The sequence below is a fragment of the Abramis brama genome, assembly GCF_963993115.1.
Source record: "Abramis brama genome assembly, chromosome: 7".
NCBI lineage: Eukaryota > Metazoa > Chordata > Actinopteri > Cypriniformes > Leuciscidae > Abramis > Abramis brama.
Genome location: NC_139969.1, coordinates 27902790 through 27926663, shown reverse-complemented (window position 1 = coordinate 27926663; position 23874 = coordinate 27902790). Strand labels below are relative to the sequence as shown.

General features: G+C 36.7%; 1 protein-coding gene across 7 annotated transcripts in view; it reads left to right on the top strand.

The window, feature by feature from the left end:
* dpp6b (dipeptidyl-peptidase 6b) overlaps positions 1 to 23874 on the top strand; it is a 143472-nt gene that overhangs the window by 83571 nt on the left and 36027 nt on the right. For 6 of the 7 annotated variants that reach the window (XM_084118792.1, XM_084118791.1, XM_084118794.1 and 3 more), the window contains one exon: positions 20827 to 20941. In XM_084118792.1, the coding sequence (XP_083974918.1) occupies positions 20827 to 20941 (115 nt within the window). Of the gene's footprint in view, positions 1 to 11743; positions 11975 to 20826; positions 20942 to 23874 lie in introns of those variants that run through there. The other variant, XM_084118796.1, reaches the window with a different exon arrangement.

The window sequence follows — 23874 nt, the reverse complement described above, 5'->3', positions numbered from 1 at the left end:
TTCTCCCTCATTTACTGTTCGTGGCTGTTTTTGCCCCATTGACTTCCATTATAACCACATTTTTTGATTGCAAAGCCATGACACCATATAATCATGCATTTTTGATTGTTGGTGGTTTTCCCTGTTGGGAAGAGGTAAAATTTGTAATTTGTACTATTGATAACCAGGTGGAACCATTAACCCTTTAGATAGGCCTGTGCAAAAAAAAGCTTAGTTTCTGGCTTTTACATGGAGTTATATGGAGTTTATATGGAGTATAATAGCATAATAAAGTGTGTGTGTGTGTGTGTGTGTTTTTGTTTATATTACATTGTGGGAACCAAATGGCCCCACAAGGATAGTAAAACCTGAGATCACCTCCATTGTGGGGACCAGCCAGCGGTCCCCATGAGGGAAATGGGTTAATAAACATACTAAATGATATTTTTTTGAAAATGTAAAAATGCAGAAAGTTTTCTGTGATGGGTAGGTTTAGGGGTAGGGTTAGTGTAAGGGGACAGAATATACAGTTTGTACTGTATAAAAACCATTACGTCTATGGAGAGTCCCCACAAAGATATGTGCGCCTGTTTGTGTGTGTGTGTGTGTGTGTGTGTGTGAACTCACCTTGATGCGTCTGAGAAAATCAAAATATGCACCTCAGCTCTCAGAACTACATGGAGTAAACAAAAACAAAGTAAGTGTATTTATGCATCTGCTGCCTTTTGATGGTGAGAAATGCAGACTAAACAAAAACAAAGCAAGTGGATTTAAACGCGTGCATGCAAGCCTGCTGGTTATTTGATGGTGAGAAGAGCAACATGAGAAAGGGCTTGACTTGTAGTGAAGTTTTAGAGATGATTATGCAGCCTGACCCCTCCAGCGAGCTGCAGGATGTATCGTCTTCTCCCTCTGACACCACAGACTCAGGAGAGTCAGATCCTGATTTGGATGTGGCACCCTCATCATCCTCTCTAGCTTCCACTGAAGGCGAGGAGGATTCGGAGGATCCTGGATCTGGGTGGATTGGGAGAAACGGCGAAGTGTGGTTTTCCACCAACGCGGAGACAACTCCCTTTCTTCAGCCTGCCAGAGGCGTGACTCCAGGGCAGACGCGCTATGCCATCACAAGGCATAGTCATACATGTTTGTATGACTGTACAAACATGTATGTGTTGACGCAAGTCATGCTGACAATGAGGTCAATCATCTCCTCCGTAAAAAACAGATTGAACACGGAATCCATGTTCTGGACCTTTGCGAAGGCATAGCGCGTCGGCCCTGGAGTCACGCCTCTGGCAGGCTGAAGAAACGGAGTTGTCTCCGCGTTGGTGGAAAACCACACTTCGCCGTTTCTCCCAATCCACCCAGATCCAGGATCCTCCGAATTCTCCTCGCCTTCAGTGGAAGCTAGAGAGGATGATGAGGGTGCCACATCCAAATCAGGATCTGACTCTCCTGAGTCTGTGGTGTCAGAGGGAGAAGACGATACATCCTGCAGCTCGCTGGAGGGGTCAGGCTGCATAATCATCTCTAAAACTTCACTACAAGTCAAGCCCTTTCTCATGTTGCTTGCTGCTCTTCTCACCATCAAATAACCAGCAGGCTTGCATGCAAGTGTTTAAATCCACTTGCTTTGTTTTTGTTTAGTCTGCATTTCTCACCATCAAAAGGCAGCAGATGCATAAATACACTTACTTTGTTTTTGTTTACTCCATGTAGTTCTGAGAGCTGAGGTGCATATTTTGATTTTCTCAGACGCATCAAGGTGAGTTCACACACACACACACACACACACACACACACACACACACACACACACACACACACACACACACACACACAAACAAACACACACTTTATTATGCTATTATACTCCATATAAACTCCATATAACTCCATGTAAAAGCCAGAAACTAAGCTTTTTTTTTGCACAGTCCTATCTAAAGGGTTAATGGTTCCACCTGGTTATCAACAGTAAAAATTACAAATTTTACCTCTTCCCAACAGGGAAAACCACCAACAATCAAAAATGCATGATTATATGGTGTCATGACTTTGCAATCAAAAAATGTGGTTATAATGGAAGTCAATGGGGCAAAAACAGCCACGAACAGTAAATGAGGGAGAAAAAGTTAAAATCTGATGCTGCACAAAAACTAACAATGCATCAAAACCAATGTTGTTTCTAATCTTTGACATGTCCAAGACTGTGATAAAAGGTAAAAAACAATCCAGTCCACAATCACATTTTATATTGAAAATGAGTCATTTTGTGTGTGTTTTTTCCCAAATCAGTGACATCAATTACGAATTTGGCAATTAAAGAGTTAAAATCCTGATTTTTTTTTAAACATTTAGTATTTTTGAGCAGGACTGAGGTTGCTTAATAGATTTATGCAAAAAAAATTGAAAAAAATATTTATCTGATACATTTTTACAGCAGTTTAAAGTAGTGGCTGTTTTCAGCCACGAACATAACGAAAGGGTAGTAAATTTGCCCACAGTGTACTGTTGAGTTTTTGAAAAATTTCAAAGCATTTTCCCAAAATATGTGTCAAAATAAGATTTGTCACCAAAAATCATTCCATTTGCTGAAACACAGAGAAAGTTATGGCCAAATTTAGACTCAAAAATACCCCATAGTGGATGAAAACATCCCCAACAGCACATAAGGGTTAACCAGGTAGGTCAGTTGAGAACAAGTTCTCATTTGCAACTGCGACCTGGCCAAGACAAAGCAAAACAGTGTGACAAAAACAACAACACAGAGTTACACATGGGAAATAAACAAATGTACAGTCAATAACACAATAAAAAATCTATATACAGAGTGCAAATGTAGTGCAAAATGCAGTAAGATTAGGAAGATAGGACAATAAATAGGCCATAGTGGCGAAATAAATTACAGATTAGCATTAACACTGGAATGATGGAATATGCAAATGATGATGTGCAAACAGAGATACTGGAGTGCAAAATGAGCGGAAGTAAAAAAATAAATAAGGGGATGAAATAGTAGAGTGAGCTATTTACAGAAGGGCTATATACAGGTGCAGTGATCGATAAGCAGCTTTGACAGCTGATGTTTAAAGTTAGTGAGGGAGATAGGAAGCTCTAGCTTTAAGGATTTTTGCAATTCGTTCCAGCCATTAGCAGCAGAGAACTGGAAGGAATGGCGGCCAAAGGACGTGTTGGCTTCGGGGGTGGCCAGCGAAATACCATGCTACGGCATATGTGTTATTCCTCTGTAAATATTGTAAAATAAAGCAACTAAAAAGGTTTTACATTTTGACTGCAGATCGTAGCTGTATTTTGATGTGTTTTTTTTTTCATCCACCAGATGAAAATCGTGTGTGATTGTTTGAGACTAATAGTAAGCACACCTCTGCTCAACAGGATTTGAGGTGTCATTTATGTTCACATGTACAAACCGTGTGAGTTTGTGCATATCCCTAACTCTAGCTCATCATCTCAATTTGAGGTATTTTTCTACCTCCCTCCATCATCTATGAGACAAATCACAGCTTGTCTTCACTAGATGCTGTTTCTGCTGCCACAGGATGTAAATCTTGTTTTTAGACATTTTGGTCAGTTCCTTTCTGCAATGTAGCAGATTGCTTCATGATTCATATTACTTCACATCATAAATGTGCTCTGATTTATTCAGTTCTGTTCTGCAACACTTCTGCAACAGTGCTGTTATTTGTTTCTTTTTGTAGTGAGAAATATGACATGAAAGTTAATATTAATCATATTTTTTAATGTTCTTATGCTCACCAAGGCTGCATTTATTTGACCAAAAATACAGTAAAAACTGTACTATTGAGAAATAATATTATAATTTGGGTAACACTTTATTTTGATGGATGGTCCCTTTTTGAACATGCTGTTGACTATAAGTAACTTTGTAACTACATGTCAACTAACTCTCATTAGAGTGTTAGTAGACTGCTTAATATCTGCAAAATCTTTATTGTGATGCTCCCCAACAGACATTCTACTGACTATAAGTAACTTTGCATCTACATTTCAACTTATTCTAACCCTAACCCTACCAGTCTACTAATACTCTACTAACACTCTAATGAGAGTTAGTAGACATGTAGGTGCAACGTTACTTAGTCAACAGAATGTGTTAAAGGGACCATCCAAATAAAGTGAAACCCAAATATAATAATTTTATATTGAAATAATTGAAATAACTGTTTTGTATTTTAATATATTTACAAATTTTGTTTATTCTTGTGATGGTAAATCTGAATTTTCAGCATCATTACTCCAGTCTTCGGTGTCACATGATCCTTCCAAAATCATTTTGATATGCTGATTTGATGCTCAGGACTTTGGATGCAATAACCTTTCTTATTATTATCAATGTTGAAAACAGCTGAGCTGCTTATTATTTTTGTAGAAATTGTGAAACATTTTATTTCAGGATTCTTTAATTAAATAGGAAGTTCAAAAGAACATAATTTATTTGAATCTTATGAAACATGATTAATGTCTTTGTCACAGGGTAAGACTGCGACTGTGCATGGACTACACGCACACATACACATGCACGTTACGCGCATACACCGGCGTCATGTATTACAGTCTGTTAGCCGACATATATTCATGTATGCATTAACCTGTGTAACATTCGATATCATGGTGTTGTAAACTTGTTGTATGATGTCCTGTATGTAGTTCTAGTTATGAGAACTAGCAACCGTAATACGAGTGCATATGATGATAGCATAATAGAATTGTCTTTTCTCATACAGAAATAAATCACCACCACGAGTATTTGATTTATATATTTTATTGAATACAGTGGAAGAGATATAGATGATGCTTACCATGTTTTGATGAGTCGTTGGCCAAACCTGTTCGGTTAGACATCCGGTCTATTTATAGGTCTTTGTGTCCGCGCCAACTTGTGGCGCGTTCATGTGAGTGACGTCACCGGAGAGTTTATTCTCATAGTTATGGGTTTTCTTTGAATATGTATACTGGCAGATATGATTTTTTTGCATGCATGTTTATTTGTATTTATTATTTTTGTTATTGTTTTTGTTTTCTTTATTATTATTATTATGTATTCCTGTAAAGTATGTGAAATGTGTTACCTTCCAGGTGGTATGTTCCAGAGTAGGAGGAGTCAGGCCTATAAAATGACTCCAGAAAGTTAGTAGGATAGTTCAGAGATAGGAGGTGAGGAGAGGTCTTGGCAGGCCATGAACAGCTTTTGAGTTCACGATTGGGGACTCTGGGAAAGTACTGCTTATGTAGTGCACTTGCACATACATAAGCAGTATGCACAGGTTATGCTTATTTGATGTATATTGTTTTGACCTTATGTTTTGGTGCAGTTATATATTCTGTGACATCTAAGTTTTTTCTCTGTTGTTTTTCCCACCAATTCTGAGTGACTGTCACCATGCACCTCAATAAAAGCACTGGTAACCATGACCAACTGTTTCCTCTGTCAATTGGAGCCTCCAACCGCTCAAGGCGTTCGTAACAGTCTTTGTCACTTTTGATTAATTTAATGCACCCTCTAAAAACAACAACAAACAAAGAAACAACAACTGAACCTTAACTTTTGAATGGTATGTGTATATCAATATACACACTGTTTTATATGTTTTTTTTATTTATTTTTTTGCAGACCTGTCATCTTGATCGAGATGATTATAATGGGTCTATTAAATATGGTCTCTTTTATGCATCATTTATCTGTTGGTGTTGATGTGCCAATCAACTATCCTGTCTATTTCACAGATGTAAAGTGTCCTTCACACACAGATGGCACTTAAGTGCTTTCCTCCACAAATGCTGTTGCTGTCAGATTTGACACGACGGAAGATAAAAGGTGATCATTTTATTGCAGGCTAAATATATGGTGTTGTCAGAAGAGAGCGTCGGAGATATTGTTTCAGATGCCTCGTGCATCTTCGCTCGCTGATGTTTTTATAATAAAATGGAGTGCTTTCTGTCAGAACGGAGAAACGTAAGATTATTAACAGTGAAAGCATTTATAAATTGGTGGGAAAGTGATATCCCATTATGACATAACAATATGTCACTTGATGACCTCGGGGAAATGAAGTGAAACATGCCTGACGGGTGTTGAGACAAAGATTGGCCTATGATTTCTGCATTCATATGAATCAATCCATACTCTGTGATAAAGTGGAAGCTCTATGTATGAGAAAACTGTGCGGCTTTACGTGTGAGTGCTGTAACAATAGCTTTCATTCGTCCTCCATCATTTCATGTTTTCTCTTTTGTTGTTTCCTAGTTTGCCAATTAGGTGTATTTATATTACTTAAAATGATTGTAGGATCATGTTAGCTTTTTTCTGCAGTGCATTACACTGAAATATCATCAGCACCTTCCAACAGCTGAAAAATATTGCTCATTTATTTGTTTACTTTCCTTTGTGAAAAGGGTACGTCAAGTGATTTACAATCACATGCACAGCGATGTTATTAAAAAAACCATTATGAATTATGAAAGAACTCAACGTGGGAGCTTAAATATCTTGGTGCTATCTTTTTATCCTTCAAAAAACAAGTAAATACTCCTGTGGACAGATAAATATAAATCTAGTGGCAGAACAGGTATTATTGTTGTACATATAATAAAAGCTAATAATTTTTTATTATTATTATTAATTCAGTAATTCATCATCAGTTTTTTTTAACTTAATATCATTCATTCCACTTATTTTGTATTTAAGGGATAGTTCATCCAAAAAAAGCCAATTCTTGTCAAGGAAGCAGGTGATTTGGTTTCTGTTCCGGTGCTCGAGTTCATCAACTCATGATTCAGTGATTCATTGGGAGTGATTCTCATTAAAGGGAAAATTATCTGTGAATAATGTCTGTAATTTCGCTGTATTCCTCAGAAAAGTCACCATATGGCTTCAGAAGTCTTGGAAAATAGTGCATGGGTCATACTACTTTTAGAGACTACTTTTATGGTTTGTCTTTTGTTTCGTTCTGTTTTACGTTTTGTCTTGTTCTGTTCTGTTTGGACATATATGGTCTACACTGTCTGTATATCTAAAAAATAGCTTCATGAAAATCCTTTAAAATTTCATGCGCCCATGAAAAAATAATACCATATGGCTGTAAGAAAGGCATGATGAGGTTGAGTAAATGATGACAGGATTTTTATTTTTAAACTGTCCATATAAAGTTTTTTTTTTTGAGCATCTTAGCATGTCGGCCTCAATATGATGAAGAGATCTCCGTAGAAATGACCGGTTACAATGTGAAAAGCTTCTCAATGGTTGCTCATGGTTAGGAATGTGTTGTGGTTTGTTCACTAGTCATTTAAGATGTTGGAGAATCTCAGGGAATCAGACAATAAATAGGCCTACTGCTTCCTCAGTTGCAGCAAAACTGTTTTCACGAGTTCACACTTACAAATAAGTCCGATAGAATAAAAGCGTATTTGGCGTGCTGTCCGAGGAGAGGGCTCCGGGCCCCGTATTCCTGGCTGTAAAAGAATGAGCCAAGAGTGACGAGTCGGGGTGGTGGATTTAATTCAGGTTGTAGGGTACAAGAAACTAATCTAGAACATCTCTCATGGTTACTATAATGATACAAACAAATTCTAGGTGAGCTAACAGATAAATGATGGATGACAGAAAGCTTATATTGCTGCAAGCACTGGTGTTTGTCTTCTGCCTAAAATAAAACACTCAGCTGCTGCAAAGGTCATCCCAAAATCAATAACATTTCAATTACAAGCAAACAAGTCTGTGGCATATTATGCCCTGCAGTAGATTTCTTGCGAGATCTCATTTTGATGTTTTCTCGAAGGTCTATATATCAAAATATCAAACCAAGCGTCATTTATTTTAAAGATAGCACAAGAAAATTTTTCAAGCAAACCATTTATTAGGTTTAAAATGATAACACAATAGATAAACTGTTCAAAATGAATACCACATGCATTTGAATGTGTTGTGAAATGTTAGAGGATCTCGTTCATAGTTAATGTGATGAACTACACCTGTGGTTGGGGCTCACTTGGGAGCCCCAATCACCTCTGATCTGTAGAAAAATGGAAAATGGAATTTGCATGCTAAGCCACTCCCCCGTACATACGGGTAAATAAGATGGCGACACGCATCCACTCATTCAGTTTTATGCTGAGGAGCCGAGATTCTTTTCATTCAGTGGGGTGGTTCAGGATTGTGGCAGGAACGACATAACGTCTTGTTCCCTCCGTTCCCTTTACATCAGTTACCAAAACGTTCCCTATCTGTCAGTCATGTTCACCGTTAAGTTTGAAGACTGACAAATGGAGTCCCTATAGAAAAGAGTCACACCCAGTAACTTAAAGGTGACATGTTATGGCCCCTTTTCACAAGATGTAATATAAATCTATGGTGTCCGCAGAATGTGTCTGTGAAATTTCAGCTCAAAATACCCCCCAGATCATTTATTATAGCTTGTCAAATTTGCCCCTTTTTGTGTGTGTCCCTTTAAATGCAAATGAGCTGCTGCTCCCCGCCCCGTTCAGAAGAGGGCCGATCCTTTACACGAGCTTCGGATATTCCGGCAATAACAAAACAAGCCGATAATCTCACTCATCCAAAATCTCAGAAATAACCAGTAGAGGAGTGCAGCCTTACAGAGGAAGAGGAAGGAAGGAAGAGGTTGCAACTTGTAGACGCACCTGGACGTTTCTGAATGGTTAGTGGATACATGCATGTAGTTGTTGTGGAGTTACATTGATTCATCTCATCGACTTGCATGTACCGTCGTGTTTAACTTTTATACAAGTTGACACAGTTCCCTGAGGTCTTTATAAGACAGCTGTGACATTTTTTGGTCAAATAGTATTCTGTGCTCGTCTGTGCAGCAAAGACAGTTTGCATGCTTTGCTCGAACTTTTGCCATTGCGAAAAAAACTCAAAAGTCTTTCCAGTAACACTCAAGGTCAAATATCAATTTACAACTATTGAGGTTGTAATCCAAGAACAGAGAGTCAAATATAAGAGAGAGAAAAATTACGAAAGAAAAGCTCTACAGTCTAGTGGTCACCATGTCATAAACGTGGTCAGTCCCATCAAAAAATAACATGTATAAAACCATTTTTTTAATCTATTTATATTTAATTTAATTTCAGCTTTACTTCAATTTTAGTTAACACTTATAGCATTTGTAATTGTATAGTTTTTTTTTTCTTGAACTATACCTTATAATTACTGGTTAAAAAAATCTTCCTCCATCATCTTAACATAACAGCTTATTTGGCAAAACCCAGCATTTTGACTCCTTGAGGCCGACAGAAGGGGTTGCTGGTAATAGGTGAGATTACAGAAGAGAAGGGCAGCTTTAATTAGCACCTCCTAATTAAACGACTGATCTGCTCACCATTACAAGTGAAGCACAAACACAGTAGCACATCAACAGTGCAACAGAGTGCCCGATGCAGATGCCCTTAAGGTTAATAAATAGATTTTAATGCGTGGGTGGAACATCACAGATGCCGTATCATTTAACAGCTGCTGTGCACAGACAGGATGTAATATACAACACAATGATACTTGCTCTTTAGTGCATGGACGCTCCATAAACTTCTGCTCCAAACATGGAAATTGTGATATTTTCCATGCACAATCGAGAGGGATTGTGTCTGTTCAATTATAAGTTCAAAAGCTCTCAGTCCCCTCTTCAGTCTGAACTATATCACAGACAGAGACCTGGCCTATTATTGTGTCACATGTCCTGCTGTTGCATCTCTTTCAAAGGACCCTCTGACCCCTGTGTCAATGGGCTAATTGCACCTATTGGACTTATTTGTGTCTCCACAGAAGATCCTGCAATTTTCCAGCAGGATGTTGTTTCATTTGAATGACATCAGACGGATGTCTGACCGGTTAGCCCTGAATCTGATCCTCTGACTGCATGCATTCTTAATTTAGAACTTAACATCGATTATATATTAATGGCTTGACATAGATTCATCCTTGATGTGTATGGAGACTGTTTCATATTGCTGATGTGGAACAATCACTTGAGCTAAAAGCCGCCCAATGACCAATTAAAACTGGCCCAGTTAACTTTCAAATATGCCACTCTCAAAACCATAACACAGATTTTAGATTAATATGCATTTTCGGATTTCCTTAAAGGGGATGTCTAATGCAATTTCATGCATTCTGACTTATTTACACTGTTAAAGAGTTGGATTCTCAATGCTAAGCATGACCTAAGTTTTAAAAAAACAACAACAAGTTGGACGTATGACGGAGTATTTCTGTGCCAAATACACTCCTTCAAGATGCGTTCAAGTTTCGGAACGTTTTATACGAATCTTGACGGAGTGTGTTTGGCACAGAAATACTCAGTTATACGTCCAACCAGAGCGAGAGCAAGAGTGTGCCCATCAACTTGCAAGTTTGCGTTACGGAAGCCGTCGGCAGCGCCTCCAGGAGCTCGGCTGTTTTTGGAAAGACTCAGTACAGCGTATCTGTCTTTTGTGATAAAACTAAAGACTCTTTTCAAAGATATGAAGGATGCAATACTACTCTATAAGTACTCTAGATTAACATGGGATTGGCAGAAACTGTGTGTGTTATGTGTTATGTTTAAATTTAGTCATACTCTATACTGTTAATGACATCATTTCTTTTTTGTTGCAAAAAATCATTATAATTGGAAAAAAAGTAACCTGACCAGTGTTATTGTTAACTAAAACTAAATCAAAAACTATTTAAAATTATTTTTCTTAATTGAAATCAAATCAAATATAATAGTTGCGAATAGTTGAAGTACTAAAATTACTAAAGAATTTAAAGCTAAAAAAATAAAATAAACTTTTATAAAAAAATTCCCAAAACTTACACTAATATTAAAATGAAAATTGACATAAAAAGTATATATAATCAAAATATATTAATAAATAATATAATATAATGTAAATAATTTTAAGATAACACTGAGCCTTACAAACTCTAACTTGTTTTAGAGTCCCTGGTGGGTCACAACTCAAAAATGGGTCTAATGCCTACCCAATTCAAATCTGCTTCGTTTTTTGTAGTCCGGTCAGGAACAACTCATGATATACAGTTACAATCCTGATTCAGTCACATTTGTAGGTGGTTTGAAATCGGATTAAAATCTGATTTATGTTAGTACTTTATGTTTCTGAATGGTTTTGTGTTTTTTTATTATTTGTTGCACGACAGGTTATGTCAAGCGTCGTGACTGCGTTTCAGATGGCATAAATGTTTGTTCCAAACAGAATTTCCAATAAGAATGACATTAAAGTGAGTTCCAAGTGACCAGTATTTTTTTAGTTCTCCTCTTTTCAGCTCTCCGATACTCCAGCTTTGCCAGTCACTAGCATAAAGTATATTTTGCATGCTGGTGGTCCATCAGCTAGACCAGCTCTAACTAAAGTATCATAACCCAGCCTGGACCAACAATTCATGCTGTGTTATGCTGGATTTTTTTTAGCAGGGAGGCAAAGTCTTTGAAGGGAATAGGACGGACGATCACTACTCTATGAAACACAACCACATGAATAGAATACATAATATATTTCTAATTCAAAATCTGGATGCTGAAGCAAAAGCAGTTGAATCTCTGTTTTACAAGCATCCTTTAGGTTAGATTGAACTCAACAGCATCGGTGAGTAATTTTCCTTTGATTCAGCTGTGCTGTGTCCCTACAAGGACACTTAGGAAATCCCATCCGATAAGGCTTAAAAGATCCACCTGTCCTGCTGGGCGGTGACAGTTTGTATTTCAGTGAAGCATCAGTAGATTGAAATCACTGATGCCAGTCGTCATTCTAGCCAACTTTGTCACTGCGGCGATCACTCTCCCTCTCCTTTGCCCATTGTCATCTCTTTCCCTGGTTCCCCTGGAAACAAGAGATCAGGAAAGATACATTTCATCCTTGACGAGTTTCTGTCCTTGTTCTTCTGAGGGAGCAAAAACAAAACCTTCATACTGAGGAACACCAAACCATGGATGAGGTTTGTAATGTCTTATCCTTATAGCAAGAGTAACTAAACCTTGTTTTTTTTTACCCTCGTGTACTAGAAAACTGGGGTTGAGAAGTTTTTAATAGGCGTATGTTTCATGGAAAACCCACAGGGAACAAACTTCATCTCAGACTGTCAGAGGTTCTGTAATCTCACATAAGGTGAGGCTTTTCGTTCAATCGAAAGGTCGGAAGTTGAGATTGTAGTTCAGAAGTATAGAGATACAATCTTGATTTTCATTTGGAGAATTTTTCAGAAACCTCTTCCTTTCACACGGATCCCTGTGGAAATCTTCTTAATGCAGGCGCAGTCTCTTGCTGAGCCCCTAAGAACTAAATCCCTCTTGTTGTACAAGATGAGAATGTTTTCATCTGTTTTGCGTCTGTGCTTTGTTGGACAATTGCATTCGCACTCATGGGACAACACAGATTTCTGTGTTTGTCAAATAGACAAACAAGCTACTACAAAAGGGATTATTTTGAAAACTCAAAAGTTTGAAAGCCCTTGATGATTTATTGTAGGTTGAGTGTACGGTAAGTGTAAACTTGTTAGTCAGAAATATTTGTAATGCATTTGATTGCTTTGTTTGGTTATTTTTAACAATGGAGCGCTATACAAAGGCAGAAAAAATATTACAGAGTTCTTCCATTTACACTACAAAATCACTATTATAGCAGATGAAAGTTTTATTTTATTTTGTTGTCTTAACTGAACAGTGCAGTTTAGCATCGCCCTTTGCAAAGATTTATATTATATTTAATATAGATATAATTGTATTATATATGATATATAATAAATATAAAATATATTGAATTATATATTACACTTAAATAAATATATAACACAAATTGTTTGATAAATTGTATATCATATTTAAGTTATAAAGCTATTTGCAGTATATACAATTTTTTTGTTCACAGCACAAACGGCCACAAAATTAGTGCTGATCACAATTTGCACATATTTATAAAAATCCCCCTGGATAATGAAATGACAGCATGCAGTAACTGGGAATATCACGTCTCGTCGGTTTACTGCCAGTTTTCAGTGGTTTTTAATTGCTTCAGGGAAACAGTGCTGACGTTTGTGAATCTTTATTTAAAAATCACTGGACAACATAAAAACTTACACTTCTCAATGACAGTAACTCATTTGAAATGTTAAAAAGTGATCCCACTGGTAAGTATAAGAAATGTGTTAGAAGTTATTTACAGTCATTGGAGAAACGACAAGTGATAGATTGCAAATTGTATTTTCGCCTTTGCCCCAGAGAAACCACAACTTGTATATATGGACTGCCAAAAATACATAAGTGGATGTGCGATGGGTTCTCCGGTATCATCGATAATGGCTAACCTGTATATGGAAGAGGTAGAGAGAAAAGAGTTGGTCACTTATATGGGGGAGGTCCCAAGCCATTGGTTCAGATATGTGAGATGATACGTGGGTGAAGATCAAGAGACAGGATATATCTTCATTATCCGAGCAAATCAATTCAGTGGATTGAAACTTCAAGTTCACTGGGTGTGATTCGCATCTTGCAACATCGAGCGGAGAGTGTACCCATATATCCTGAGGCCAGAGGACAAGAAAATAACTACATTAAATATGCACTGAAGGAATGTGGAAAAAGGAAGGAGAAACAATTTAAGAGAGAAGGTGTGTAGTGTCTGTAAAAACCATGTGGTCATCTTCTATGTGGCTGAAGTATCTGAGAAGTTCAGAAGGGTTTTTTCCAAACATAAAATCCCTGTGTATTTTAAACCAATGACTACATTAAGACAACGTTTGGTTCGGATTCCCAAACACCTTTAAAGTAATATAGTATATGCAGTTAAGTGCATTGGGCATTTTGTAGGTTACATTGTTATGCCAGTGACACACTGGGCCCTATTAAAACGATCTGAAACGCAAGTATCAAACGTGAAACGCAAGTTAATTTGTGGGCGGATCTCGGATCTCTATTATACCGGCGGGATAAATGATTCTTGCGCCCGACGCAAATCTAAAATGGGTCTGAAGTAGCTTCATTATTCATAGGTGTGGTTTGGGCATAATGTGAAATAAACCAATCACAGCGTCATCTCACATTCCCTTTAAGAGCAGGCGCGCTTGTTCCATGGCGGATTGCTATTATAACGGTGGATTTGCCAGGCGCATGCCATGAGCGGTTCACAGCCGAGGAGACCGACGTTCTCGTCAGGGCCGTAAAAGACAGAGAAGTGACAATGTATAGGGATGGGAGAAACCCACCCAAATTAGCTTCGGTTAAACAGGCGTATAATAATTTTGGTAAATGTGTAAGCTAGATGTATGCCTATTTTTTCACATCTTCATGACACCACAATGATTTCCCTCATGTGGAATATTTTTCCTTGTAATTATGTATGGATTGCAAAAATGGCAACTGCTGCGTCTGTGTGTAGATGAGAGAAGCAAAGTGTATGCGCGTTGTGCACACCCTACATTATGGTCAAGTATGCGCCCTTAAAATAGCATCTGAACGCACCACTGACTTTAGACTAGGTTTTTCCTGGTCTGTGGCAGAATTGTTTTCTGAAACTGCAAAAAAGCATCAAGGAACGTTTGCGCCGGAACACGCCTCCTCTTTTCGCTGAACCGCCCCCGAGAGCGCAAGTTCATTCCCTAATTTACCGACGTGCGTCTGTCGAGGGAAAAGTCCGCTGTGTGCGGGTGCAAAATAGGAATGATACATGCGTCGGTGTACAAAGTCAATTGCGCTGGGTACAAGATAGGGCCCACTGATTTATTCCGGAACGAACCAAGTGGCTGCTTTATAAATTTGCGAGTCATTGAATCATTCACTCAACTGATTCATTTAGTGATTCTGTAAATATATTTAGATTCAAACAGCTGTTGAAATGTGTTTTTACTCCCAGTTTTTAATCTTTGATGATTGCCTTTACCTTGTACGCAACCAGAATAACCAGAGCTACATTTGCGATGACTCTTTTCTTAGCAAGTTATTCAGTCACTTCACTTGTTTAGGCAAAGTCACATGGCTTTTTTCGATGTGCATCAATAAGTGTATTTGTTGACTGAGGATGAAGTTTTGAGTTCTGAAAGTTACAGTTGAACATCAAAAATGTGGTTATTTAAAATATAACCCATTTTTAAAATGCCTGCTACCTCATATAAATCACAGGTGTAGTGCAGAAATAACCTTAAACCACACCATTCATTTAGACCTGTGGCTGGTTACATAAACAGCTAGTCTTACACAGACTAGTCTTAAAAGTTAGTTTTTCTAACTTTTTTTCTTGAAGACTGGACATATCTATTTTCAGCGACATAAAAAGGAAGTTTGGTCTAATTTGAATCTGAAAAGAATGATTAGCCCTAACTAACTGCTAGTTGGTCAGTCTTAAGGCAGTCTTAATATAGTGGCTATGTTTATGTAACTGGCCCCTGTTTATTCCTTTTGGATGCCTTTCTTTAATAGGATGAGTGGTAATGGATTCCATGCCATTATTTATATTTCCCAATGTATATTGTAATTTCCCATCAGCAGTTGCTGGAAAAGAGACGAATATTTATGAAAGAACTGGATTGACTGGATGAAGGTGTACGAAATTAAAGATGTGGTTGTGTGTGAATGTAATGACAAAGGATATACCTCTTATGAATAAAAACTTTAAAGGCTTTATAGTACTACATTTAATAGTTTGATTTCCCCATGGACCCCTTTCATTTCCAAAGCATGAAATAAAAAGACTGAATCGGTGATGATAAATTATTGTACATTAGCTCATCCATAATATTCTGTGATATTGCTCATTAATAAATTTTTCAGTTGAAAAACTAGAAGGTTGAAGCGGATGCCTCAATGCTGCATTTCTCTCCGTCAAGTCAAAGCGCACAAACTGCATCATTTTATTTATCACAGACAGTGTTCTTATCTCAGATGAGTTTAACACGCAGCTGTTGCCTTAGTGCTGAGAATATTGGATTTTGAAATTAAAGATGATTTCGCCTGATTTGCCTTGACATTGCGTCTTTTGTTTGTTTCAGATAAACATTTTGCTTTTAGATTGAACAGCATGCGTGCTTATAAATGCAGACTTTACACACATGCAAAAAGCTTGGCTTGGTTTGAGAATTCACAATGTTAACACTCTCAAGGTCTTTTTTAAGAAATATGAATAAAATGCAAACGGGTATATGGTTGTTTGTCCACACTTCAACCACTTTATGAACTTCAGCTTGTTAAAGATCGTGATTTTAACGGTAAAACTGTTAATTGGTTAACAGAAAGTTTCCGTACTATAGATCTAACCGTTACATTTAATGTAATTTAACAGTAAAATACCGTTAAATTTAGTTTTTGGAATTGAAAAAGAACAAGTCAATGTATAATTTACAGTGAAAAAACGTAAATTGACATTCCCACAATTCCCTGCTTGACACTTCACATTTTGTGTATTTTTGTTGAAATAACTGTTTCTTCATAGTTTTTCTAAGTTTTTTTCTAATCAGTTATGTACATTAGGATTTTATGTTACATTTAATGTTGTTAAATTAATGTTTGTTGCATTTTTTAAAATTCATGTATGATGGTGTTTAGTGTTTGTGTGAATGACACTGTAAAGCTTCTATATATTAGTATTAACTTTCTTGTGGAAAAGCTGCTTGTGATGAGCTTTGATTCATGATTGGTGGTTGTCAGTGTATTACAATGGTACAAAACAGATATAGTACTTCAATAGGTGGGTAAATAAACATTATATCAGATAGTGAATTTGTTTTTTTACTGTAAATTTAAGTCAAGTCTGTAAAACCTGAAATGTTGCTACCGTATATATTTTACGGTATAATTTCTGGCAACCACAGCTGCCGTTTTTTTATCGTAAATTTAACAGAATTTTTTTTACAGTGTACAAAGCCGTCACAATGTCTTGTGAGTTGTTGCCAGGTGCTCTGGGTAGCTTTTATTGCATTCTAGTTTGGTTTTTAGGGAATAGATGGTTGCTAGGTCTGTTTCATCATCCACCAGGTGAATATCTAAGTCTGATCACCTTGAGAAGTAATATGACACCTTAGGCATTATTCATGTGTGTAGCACAAACGGTGTGGGATGAGTTACATTCTTAGGGTTTGCAAAAGCAATATTTTCAAGGTGATGATATTTCATCTGTTATATTTTTGAACTCATCTGTGTAAATTGAAATGTAAGCTGTCAGAGAGAGCAGGAGGCTGTTCGGTGAGTCATCTCGTGTGCAGAGGTAATGGAGACAATCAACCTTCAGTTTTACTGGAACATTTCATGAGGCATATTTGAGGCTGTCCTTGGAGCAAGCTGGTAAAACAATGATTGGTATTCTAAACCAGCTAATTATGAGAAATTACTTATTCTTCTTTCATGAGCCACTCAAAGCCATTTCATGAGGGAATTGTTTAGGATTATTATCAGACATACACTTCTGTTCCATAATGTCCATAAAACATTATAAATGTCTTAACTGTCACTTTTTAGCAATTGAATTTTTAAATCTTTTTATTTATTCAAAAATTAAAATAGCTAATTCATACATAACCAACTTGAATACACCTCTTCTGTGATGGGCATATTTCTAATTTCTAAATTTTAACAAGGAAGTTTTAAAAATTAAGAAAATGAAAAGGCATAAAAAAAACATTAGGAGTTTAACATAGTTTGACTAAAATATTATTCATATTTGAAAAAAAATTCAGAAAGTTCAGAAACATACTGGAAAAGTGACTGAAAAGTCATGGAAAACCATTAATCAAACTGTGCTGAAGCCGTGATGATGTTTAAGCCTGTTAGAAAATGTGGTTGAGAGTACTATGCTCTTATTGGTTGCTGAAAGTATAAATAAAATAGCTTAAATATTTATAATATAACATATAATATTGTCTGAGTTTTCTGCACATTACATGTGGCCCTGTGTTACAGCTAAGGGTTTTAGCATCTATAATGCAATCCCTGCCAGCACAATATTATCATTTTAATAGACCATATAGACCCTATTTCATTTGAGGTGACCACCTCACTCAAGCCTCATGGATTATACTTTGATTTGATTTTAGGCTCAGTAAAGGAATCACTACTGCCTTTAGGAAAGTCAGTTTAGCAAATAAACACTATAGCAGTTGATCTTTATTTGGACAAATATAGATTTCAGCAATATAGTGTAATGGTGTGTTGACATCCAATTGCTGTATGTTTGTGGCTTGTCTTTTCTCAATGCATCTGCATTATTATCATCACTGCTGTAATTGCTGTTTCAGTTTCAGTAGTTTTGCAAATGTTCCCATAGCAATGGGCTGCTTTAATTGAGCACAGATAGAGAGGCGTTTGAGCGCATCATATTTTTTTACTTCATTGGCATCAGATAAAATGGTGGTATTGCGTATTGTAATTAAAGCAAACTGCTGTGTGTTGAAGTTTTCTTGTTTTTGAAAAAAGCCAAAGGCATAATTTACAAACCCACTCTCAGACATTAAAGCAAGACACTCAAATCAGTGGGTCTCATTCAATAATAATTGCATGAATTATTTCACATTTATAAAAACACCCGTATCTAATTTTTGTGCATGTATGCTTTCGGGGTTCCTACTTTTTTTCTTCTTTTTTTTTAAAATTTAAATACATTTTAGTACAAAAGTTACTGATGAATCATGATTTATTTACACACGAATTCGTGCATAGGCACAGTAAAGGAATAAGGTTATGGTGTGTTACAGTGATTTTTACCACACTGAAAGATGTGAAACAAACAATCGTGTCATTTATTTAAAGTCATTTTTATATTGGTCTAATCAAAAAGTCATGGTTTTCGGGTTTAAACCTCTTTTGTTCGGTTTGTCTAAAAGTAAAATGGTAGTTTGAATAGTGTTGATGTGCAGAAAACATACTAGCTAGTTTTACTGATGGCAGACATGATTTTATGTTTTATTATTTCTTCTGGTGTTTATTTTTAGTATATATCAGAAAATATGATGCATATTTTAGAAAGACAGCAATAAACATTAAGGTCTTTCAAAAGTGTTCTAGTAAACTAAATGAAACATTGACTGACAGAATGTTTTTCGTTTTATGTTAAGTGAAAATTCTAATTTCATATTGTATCTAATTTGGACACCCTGTCACTGGTTTGTGGTTGTCCCTCCTCGGACACTGTTGGTAAATTCGCACTGCTGACCGGGAGAAACCCACAAGCCTTGCCATTTCAGACATACTCTGACCCAGTAACCTTGCCATAACAATTTGGCCCTTGTCAAAGTCTCTCAGATCTTTATTCTTGCCCATTTCTCCTGCATCCAACACGTTGATCATAAGAACTGATTGTTTGCTTACTATCTAATCTACTCAGCCCATAATATGTGGCCTTGTTAGGAGATGATCAACAATATTCTCTTCACCTGTGACTGGTCATAATGTTTTAGCTCATCAACATATCTAAATTGCTTTAATTAAAGGGGTGGTATAATGCCCTTTTCACAAGATGTAAAATAAGTCTTTGATGTCCCCAGAGTGTGTATGTGAAGTTTTAGATCAAAATACCCCACAGATATTTTTATATAGTATGTTAAAATTGTCACTTTTTGAGGGTGAACAAAAACGCACAGTTTTGTGTCTGTTCCTTTAAATGCAAATGAGCTGCTGCTCCCGGCACAGAGGGCGGAGCTTCAAGAGCTCCTGTCCTTTTACCTCACACCGACATGCACTGAAAATGTTCAAACCAGAGTCAGACAATGATGGAGAGCCTCAAGAAGAAGTGACAACATCTTCTAGTCATTGATTAGCATATTGTGTCTTGATAATCTATAAATTGTGTTCAGGGGGCGGGGTTTATGTAAATTCTATGGTTGGTGATGTCACTAACCCGGGAGGAATGTCCTGTAGTCCCAACCAGCCATTTGTTGTAGTCCTTAAAAAGCGATTTCTTTAAAAGCAAATATCTCCCTTTGCTTTGAACTTTGAGCGTTGTAACTTTGCAGATGTTGTTTATGCTCAAACAGCAACATTACACACTAACTAAAGTTAGAAAAGTGAAATCATAATCAACCACCCCTTTAAGTTGTATGAGCCTGTATCACATACATATTGTCATTATTTAAAAGAAAAGTAAAAAATGGTAAAGTAAATATGTATTTATTTCATTATTGTATTGTATTGTGAATTTTATTTTATTATTGTATCATGTCATTTTCTTAGATGTATTTTTGATTTATTACAAATAATTATTGTTTTTAAATTAATATATTAATTAAGGAAATTCCCTTGTTGATTTGTTGATTCCCTTGTTGATTTTTTAAGGGGCTTGGGATGGGATAGTTGTCAGGTCTTTTGCAGACAGTGCTACAGGTTCCAAAAGGGGGTTTTCACAGAACGTTTTTGGGTTCCTCAAAGAACCTTTCAGTGAACAGTTCCTAAAATAACCATTTTTTTCCTTAGTGTAAAGAACATTTTAATAATCTGATATCTGAAGAACCTCTTTCCTCTATAAAGAACCTTTTGTGCAATGGAAAGGTTCCATGGATGTTAAAGGTTCCTAATGGAACCCGATTCACACTGCACCGACAAATGGCGACATGGCGGATGGTTACCCGTCACCGTCTGTTGCCATTGGTCGGCTTTTCGTTTTCTTCAATTGAACATGTTGAATCAGTGTTTGTCGTGTCGTGGAATGTCTGTGATGTGATGTACTGTAATCTTGTAATTGTCGACGTTGGTCAGTGTCTGTCAGTGCAGTGTGATCTGGCTTATAGATGCAAATAAAGAACCTTTATTTTCAAGAGAATTCTAACAATGAAAATTTAGTTGCTTTGCCATTAAATGTCTATGCTTGTGTTTTCAGGAGCTGGTTGGGAGTAGCCCTCCCCAGAGGAACTGGAAAGGAATCGCCATCGCCCTGCTGGTCATCCTGGTCATCTGCTCTCTGATCGTCACCTCCGTCATTCTACTCACACCAAGTAAGAGATGTAATAATGCAACACTTAATACAACATTACAAGTCTAATATGTAACCAAAATGCAGATGTGTTGACACTCCTGACCTGAGTATTTCTATACATAAAACTGCATTATTAGATCTTTATATTCCTCTCATATTATAAACTCTATTGGTAAAATGCTCATTATGCTAGTAAATATGTGTAGGTCTGTGCAATTTCATATTTTCTTTTAGTAATCTGTTTTGTGTACTAGTTTAGACCAAAGCTATCCCTCCAATCAATAATGTGACTATAATGTAGGTTATGCTAAAATCTTATTGAGCATATTTTTGAAACTGTAATATTTTAGTCATGAAGCATTTGGCAAAACATCACAGCATATTACTCTTATTTTCTGTAAATAAAAATAAAATGTTTATAAATGAGTAGCTTGTCATTACAGTACCAGAAATATATTATAGTGTTGGGAGTAAAAAAAAGTTGGGAAACGCTGCTTTTAGAGTTTAAGAAGAGATCTCTCAACAATGTCACAAACTGCGCTCAGACTTTTTTTACACATTCATTTTATAGCTCTGAACTCTTCATATACTGTATGTCAACAATTGGCTCATTTAATTCTGTTTTTGTTTTTGATAAAGCTGATGCTTAACTAAAGATAAACATAACTGAGAAGTCTCCAAAGCTATGAAAGAGCAACCCGTGAGCAATAATTTTCCTTTGGGTGACTGGATTTGAATAATTTAGCTTGAACTTCTGGTATTGTTTATCTGGTATTGTACCAGTGAAAAACTGTGTTGTTAAAGCATGAGAGACAGAGATGCCAAGCAGCTGCTGCAGCCAAAATGTTCCTCAAAGTTGGAGGATCAATTATGATGATTTTCCAGGGTAATTAGTATAGCATGTATAATTATGACTGTATTTCATCAAAAGGAAAGTGGGCCATCGTTTTTCCCCCGGAGTTCAGTTAAGTATTTTTTTTTCTTCAAACACCAGTGACAGAGGGTGTATGCAAACACGTATCAACTGTTGGAGAGCCTAAATTGGGAGTAGCCTCAAGAAATGAGTGAGCTCATTTTTACAGTAACTCTCCTAATCTCCCTATCCAAAACAGGCCCATAAAAACTAAAGCAAATTTCAAAGCTGTAATCTGAATGATGCTTTTCTTGCTTGTACTCCTTGAGTTCAGTTGCAAAGTGTTAAACTCCTTATGAATAGATACTTGTTAGGTAGGGAGACAAAAAAAAAAAAACTCTGTCTGATTAGATCAATGTGTGCAGATCAATAGAGCTCCAAATAGAATGAGACACACTAGGGATCCCCAGTCTCGCCCTCCACATCGTGTCAGCTGTAGTAATTGGTCGTGGACCTGTAGACTAGCGAGGGAGTTGTTTGCTGAAACCAGATCTCACAGGACAAGAAGCCAGACAATATAATGGGAGCTATGCATACATTGAAAAAAAAAACCTGTTGTGGTCTTGCGGGACCTGACTGAGACGATTTATAATACAAATTTCAGTTACTTTCAAATTTTGAAGTTTGAACATTAAAATCTATCCATCTATGAAGATATGTTCCCTTGTGAAAAAGTTCACTTTACTTTTAAAAAGAGTACTTATTATTACAGACATAATATACTTAAAGGTGACATATTAAGCCCCTTTTCACAAGATGTAATATAAATCTATGGTGTCCCCTGAATGTGTCTGTAAAATTTCAATTTCACCCCCCAGATCATTCATTATAGCGAGTCAAATTTCCCCCTTTTTGGGTGTGAGCAAAAACGCACCGTTTGTGTCCCTTTAAATGCAAATGAGCTGCTGCTCCCCGCCCCGTTCAGAAGAGGGCCGATCCTTTACACGAGCTTCGGATATTCCGGCAATAACAAAACAAGCCAATAATCTCACTCATCCAAAATCTCAGAAATAACCAGTAGAGGAGTGCAGCCTTACAGAGAGACTCAGGAAGAGTTTGCAACTTGTAGACGCACCTGGATGTTTCTGAATGGTTAGTGGATACATGCATGTAGTTGTTGTGGAGTTACATTGATTCATCTCATCGACTTGCATGTACCGTCGTGTTTAACTTTTATACAAGTTGACACAGTTCCCTGAGGTCTTTATAAGACAGCTGTGACATTTTTTGGTCAAATAGTATTCTGTGCTCGTCTGTGCAGCAAAGACAGTTTGCATGCTTTGCTCGAACTTTTGCCATTGCGTTAGAACTGTTACACTGTTGTCGCTTGCGAAAACCAAATGTCGGCACCGTGGGTGTAAACGTGCAGATTAAGGGGCGGTAATATTATAATAAGATCCCTTTCCTACGTCAGAAGGGGAGCGAAGTCTGATGGCTTATTTTTTGACAGGCTTGCAGAGAAAGGCTTACCAAAACAAAGTTACTGGCTTGTCACTTTTCACGTTTTCTGGGTTGGTAGATGCACCGGGGATTATTATAGCACCCAAACATGGAAAAGTCCGATTTTCATGATATGTCCCCTTTAAGAACATACTTGAGTGCTGAATGTAATGTTTTCAGACACTTATTTGTTTGATAATTGCAATTAAATGAAAATGGATTAAATTGACATTAAATAATTTTATCCCTTAAAACTCATCTTTGATCACCAAAATTACATATTTAAAGTTTTTTTTCCTATAAAAAAATTCTTCATGCCTTAGAATAGTTTGAATGTAACTCTACACCCTTCCTTCATTTAATATATGTGGAACCATGAATATGCTAATTAGCCCCTCCTCCACTCATGCACACCAGCTCACAGATTCACTCAGCCAACTTACTGAGATAAACGCTGCACAATGGTATCGCTCTTCACAACGCTCTAAATACACTTAAATCACATTTTACTTCATTATTATTATATCTGCAAGTACTTTAAAAAAAAAAATATATATATATATATAATTCAATGATTTGAAGTTTAATAAAGTGCACAT